The sequence below is a fragment of the Sceloporus undulatus genome, chromosome 4 (genome assembly GCF_019175285.1).
Source record: "Sceloporus undulatus isolate JIND9_A2432 ecotype Alabama chromosome 4, SceUnd_v1.1, whole genome shotgun sequence".
In the NCBI taxonomy this organism is placed as follows: domain Eukaryota; kingdom Metazoa; phylum Chordata; class Lepidosauria; order Squamata; family Phrynosomatidae; genus Sceloporus; species Sceloporus undulatus.
This window is the reverse complement of record NC_056525.1, coordinates 94,550,398-94,556,470: the sequence shown is the minus strand read 5'-3', so window position 1 is coordinate 94,556,470 and position 6,073 is coordinate 94,550,398. Positions and strand designations below refer to the sequence as shown.

The 6,073-nt window shown below is 36.4% G+C and overlaps 1 protein-coding gene across 1 annotated transcript in view; it reads right to left on the bottom strand.

Annotated features, from left to right (window-relative positions):
- Positions 1 to 2,066: 2,066 nt before the first annotated feature.
- Positions 2,067 to 6,073, bottom strand: part of FPGT (fucose-1-phosphate guanylyltransferase) — a gene marked incomplete at its 5' end in the record, with an annotated part of 10,827 nt that continues 6,820 nt past the window's right edge. The window contains one exon of the mRNA XM_042464322.1: positions 2,067 to 4,696. Within this exon, the coding sequence (XP_042320256.1) occupies positions 3,252 to 4,696 (1,445 nt within the window). The remainder of the gene's footprint in view (positions 4,697 to 6,073) is intronic.

Sequence of the window (6,073 nt, the reverse complement as noted above, 5' to 3'; positions counted from 1 at the left end):
GCAACATCGTGGAAGGCACAACTCATTGGAAAAGACAATAATGCATGGAAAGTTTGAGGGCAGAGATTAAGATCACACACTAATATTTTTTTATTATTATTTATAAACCACTAGATGGTTAAACTTAAAACAGGAAGGCTACAGGACCTGAGCAAAGAGGATGAGGATGGTTCTTGGAGATGTCTCATCCACAGGACTCCCATGAGTTGAGGTCGACTCAAAGGCAGTTAACAACAACAAAACCCCAGTAGTTACTTTTCCAAGATCTGCTAAAAAGTGAAATGGGAGTCATATAAATGGAGGCCAGTTCAGCACAAATAAATTAGAAAACCCTGATAAGGTGCCAAAAAGGGGGAAATAATAAAGTGCTTGGAAGCAAAAATAACTGAGATTGAATGATGGAGGGCAAAGATCGGGATTCTAATACTTATGAACAAACCCCTATAAATAAAAAGATTGCCTTAGTTTATTACTTGAATAGGATGCATTTCATACTTCTGTAATTTCTATCCACCATGTACCTGTTAGAATGTATGCATAACAAACTCTTATTTTTCATATAAAAATTATAAAAAGAATGAAAGAATCTGAATTACTGGAATCCCAATGTTCTATTTAATATGCCAGTTCTACAAAGCATGCAAAGTTTGTGTGTCAGTCTTGTGGTTAAAGCTGTTGAATAAGCATTTGCATAAAAGACGGCTGGAATGAAAAGGCTTTGGATGATTACAAAAATAGACATTTTGAAATAATGGGAAAGGGATTTTGTTTGCGAGGCTGACTGTTAGGGGGTACAAAGGTAAGTGTGCATATGTTTCTATACCAAATTGTTCCTCTTTTAACCTGAAAAAGTAGCCAAAGATAAACCTTAAATCAAATGACCCAATCCAACTAAGTGCTCCATCCTAACCTTAACACTTAGGTTCACATTTAAAAAGAATGAAACCTGCTATCAAGGCAGCAATAGGAAAAAAATGAGTGTGACACCTCCAATGGCTATAAGTACAATATACACAAACCAGACAGTCCCAAGATGGGGCAGGGTGTGAAGGGTGACATGATTGTGCATTGCCAGTGTCTTACCGGGCATAACTCTGCTCTGATGTCCAGTGCAGGGTCTCAGGTGCGATTGCACAATCAAAGAGGGTGGCCATCCAATGGGATGGCATCTAGGCAGGAGGCATTTGCTGGCAGTGTGTTCCTGTGACAGTAGACATGGATGGTAGGGACAAAATTAAAAAACAACCCAGCAGCATGGCTATGCTGAATGGTTATGGTGTGCGCATGCAGGCCACTCTGGGAGCGGTCAGTGCAGTCAATGGGGTCTCAGCCTGCTCTCAGAAGAAGCAGCTTTGGGCCACTTTCCTGCCCCTCTGCTTGACTCCATAGTGACTCCCATCAACATCTAAATGTAGTCTATCCTCTGTATCGATGGGAGTTCCATTCCACACCTCCCCCCACAGATGAAAAACATGGGATTTCATGTCCCATTAGTGCCAATGGATGCATGAAGTGCATGTGACAGTGTTGCCATGGTTCCATCCACACACCACCATTCACAATAATGGGGTGGGGGTCATCCACAGATGGTCCAAGTTATAGATTGTTTGCATGCCAATATAGAGGGTGGACTGTATATTCAAACTGGAATTACAATACACACACACACACACACACACACCCCAAAAAAAACCACCTCTGAAGTGGATCTGAATCTTCTGGACAAGCCAGTTTCAGTCTGGACTTTTAGGCTACCCAGAGGGGAAGAACTGGCACATTTTGCCCTGGGCTCACAAAGCATGGCCTTCTTTTCTCTGCAGAGGGAGCAGGGGCTGGAATAATTCTATTAGATTCTTGTCTTACCTGGCAGTTTAGCCACAAAATTATTATTTTTACTTTGTTCAAAACTGAACAAAGACATAATGGAACAACTCAATGCTTCAGTATTGCAGACTGCACAATCAGTTGAACACCAAAGTGACGATAAACAGAAAAGAACTGTATACACACAAAACCAAACCTGACAACAATGGTATTTAATCAATCCATGATTTTATTTATATGTTTTATACTCCACCTTTTACTTCAAAGCATCTTACAAAAACATTTTTAAAGAAATATAATAAATCAAATTAATGTCATACAAAACAAATTATAAAATAGCAGTATTGCAAGTATTAAAATAGAAAAAAGTCAACTAAAATTGAAATCTGTTAAAGAGTGCCATAAATAAATATGTAATCTTAAACATGAAAGTTAAGGATTGTTCTGTAAGTCAAAAACCTTATACTGTACCTAGTTACCACAGAGTAAATCCCATTGAGCTCAGAAGACTTTATTCCTGAATAAACATGTTTATGACTACACAGCACAATTTCCTCACCTGGGGCTTACAAGATATTTAACTTCTATTAATCAGTCAATAAAAGGACAGACAAATGATCAAGTGACAATTAACATCCATATCTATACATACAATTTGACAGAGCAGCTAAGTAACTCAAACACAGAAATGGTCAGAAACTCAAAATTACGACAGGATATCCTTAAACTGGCGATTTGGAAATTACTAAAAAAGATTTGAAATTAAACTTTATCATTCCAAATTGAGAAGTACAGTGTTTGGGAAGTCTTGCTTTAATGGTACAATTCCTTACAATTTGTTTTTTCTGGACTCTGCCATATTTGCCTTAAAAACAGGCATGAGGATGGAGCTGCAATTTCCATAAGAAATGTAGAAAGGTGATGGAAACATGCACGCTAACTTTCATGCTGATGTCTCAATATTCAGCAAAGCTTTAAATAGACATGTTAAAATGCACAAGCATTTTGCCCACCTGCAACAAACAAACCTGGAAAGTGAAAAATTTTGCTAGAGGTAACATTATTCTTTGAAAAAGTTTTAAGAGGGTTTCAATCAAATTTCTAATTAACAAGTTCTATTCCACACTTGAATTAATAAAAAATGGAAACATAATAATAATGGGTAGCTATGAAAATTTGCCTCTTTTGTGTTTTCATAGATTTGAAATATTTCATTAATTTTTTCATCAAAAGAATAGTTTATCTGCATTTTTTGCATTATTAATGTTATGCTACAATAACACAGTTAATGCAGTTTCATTATTTCCACTTCAATGAAAAACACAGAAAATGTGTGTGTAGTGCTTGCTGCTGGGGTTTTGCAAGCTTGAAAGCAATCAATCGTCTTCAAATTAAGGAATGAGGGAAATATACCACTTTCATATATTTTATAAATCAGATTTCTCTTTTTGTTTCTGTAGACTGATTTCTTCATACAGTTGTTGCCGGAACTTCAACATGTCTTCTACATCTTTGTACTGAAGCATTTCTTCAACAGACAAGAGCTTAAAACCATTCAGTTTAAAAGGTGACTTGTTCTGCACTGAATTTAAAATCCCTAATGACACTTTCACTGAATCACTTAAAGTGGAGCAAACTGGGAAAATCCGAACTGTCCATAAACTCAGATGTGTCTTGTCACCAGAAAAGAGCTCACCTGAAACACTCAGGCCCCAGAGCTCCAAGAACTGTACAAGGCTGATTCCAAAAAAGCTTAGCAACTGTGTATCTGTCAGGTCTGTCACATTCTTTTTCAAATTATCTTCTATCCCAAACACCATGCTCACATACATTAATTCTCCATCAATCCTCATGCTTAGTGTTGTCAGGAAAGTATTTGGTGGTATGTCTGCTTTTGTGTCAATAGAGCAGCCACTGATAATACAGTTAGTTCCTATTGACACCTCAGGTCCAAGTCTAGAATATTCAACTACTGAACCAGGTGCAACAGAACACTGTAAATTCAATAAACTGTGAATGATGCAAGGTGATTTCCCTAAATCTTCTATGCCGTTTGGACAGATGCTAAAAACAGCTGGCAGCAAACCCATTTCCAGTCTCAGTTTTCTATCAGAGGTGAAATGAAACAAACACTCTTGAATAGTCCCAATGTGATAGAATTTGGAGTTATTTAAAAGTATAACATTGAAAGGCAATCCTTTGAGAAGAGCAAATAACTTCTCCCTTATTTCCATTAGACCTGAATCTTCTTTTGTGACATTTTCTGCATAACCTTGTGTTGCTCCAGACCCTATTGCTTGGAGAAAGTCACCATATGCATCTACTTCACAACAAAGCATGCCCAACTGCTTATAAAATCCTAGCAGTAGTTTTGCAGTGCTGTGATCAATGTAAAATAAGCTATCTGTATACACATATTCAGGGTCCACAGTTGAACTTTCCAGGTCTCTAGGAAGTTCATTTGTCTGACAATTATGCCTTTTATACACTGCTCCCAACTGGTACATACTTTCAATGCTAGGCTTATGCAGGAAACGGTGACAAAATCTGTATTCAAGGTCTCTTTTTTCTGTCACTTGTAATGGTGGCTCCAAAACAAACACACCATGAGACATACCAATAGTCAAGGTGGAAGGATGAGCTAATGCAGTAAATCCAGGCCGATCAAACCTTATGAATTCAGTTGCTTCGATGTTATAGAGCTCAATATCATCTGCACAAGTAATCAAAACACCTGGACTCATATGAATAGGAAAATCAATGTACATTGCCAGTTTTAAATCCAGCATTTGATAAACTGGATCTCCAAAAGGCAAAGCTGTGAAAATTTTTCCCAGAGCACTTGCATTTGGTAAACGTTGACTATATCCACCTTCATAGAAGAAGAAGAAAAGAAACAAGAATAATTAAGGCACATAATGCAGACATGTACTATGAGTTTAAAAGATTTAACTCAAGGCTTCTTCATATAACCATTTTTGTCCAACTGATGAAATAGCCCTATGAAAATACCCCCACTTGGTAAAAACACTTTATGGAAACCCTTACAACATTATAGTCTGTAAACTGTTTTGATCTAGGGAAAAACGGTATACAAATAAAATTTATTATTATCATTATTATTATCATTATTATTATATCTGAAATGTGGAGCAGAAAATCATGGGATGGGGTGGCAAATATATAGCCCTCCAATATTGCTGGAATGTAGTTCCCATCAACCCGAGATAACAAGCTAGCAAAGAGAGATTATAGTTGTGATCTAATAATATTCCCACTTCTGACACTAGATGCAGAGGGGATTTATTTACATAGATTTATATTTTATTTCTTCCCCAGTTACTCAGAGCAGTTTATGATATTTACAAAACAAGTTTACAAATCAAGGAAGTAAAAGCCTTAGCTAGAGAACTTATATATAAATTCACATTATCACTGTCATTATCATTTAAAGCATTCAGATAATAAGATCTTTTCATATCAAATACTTATTCTTAGATGCTATACAATGTGCATGTTTTAAAATAGTACTAATACATTATTTTTGTTTCATTCATTATGAAAATTAAAGTTTGAATGGAAAGGAAGTCAACTGATATGAAACTAATAGTACTATTTTAAAGCATGTATACTGTAAGTTGTTTACTGAACATTTCAGCAAAATTTCTACTCATATCATATTTTATAGGTGGACTGCTAGTTAGACATGAAGGAAAAATATTAACAGTTAGATTTATAATTGTTACACTTAGATTTGTACAATTAAGGACTAAAAAATGGGGATAACAATAGTTTCTTCTGCTACTCCAAGGCCAAATCAGTATCAGTATTTGGTATGAAGCTATGTTTTCAAAAAACAAATGACAATAGCTTACATATCTCATTAACTCAAAAGTCACTCTTTGAATTACAGAGTGTATTACCTGATCTGTACAATGCTTCATAACCCTGATCACAAGCAAAAAGCTGCAGCCTTACACTGTGTAAAGGAAAAATAACTAGCAAAATGTGCTTCTTTTACCATATCCAAAGAAAGCCCATAATAAAGTGAGTAATGTTATAATTCATCCCATATCAATGGACAATGCACAGAATGATTACTGTCTGATGTAATGCAGCCACTGTGTACCAGGCATCTCACAGGCTTTCTGAATCTAAGGCGGGATACAAACTGCCATATAGTACGTATTGTATACGTCAGGGGTAGGCAACCTTTTTGAGCCGGGGGCCGGGTTGCTGTCCCTCAGGC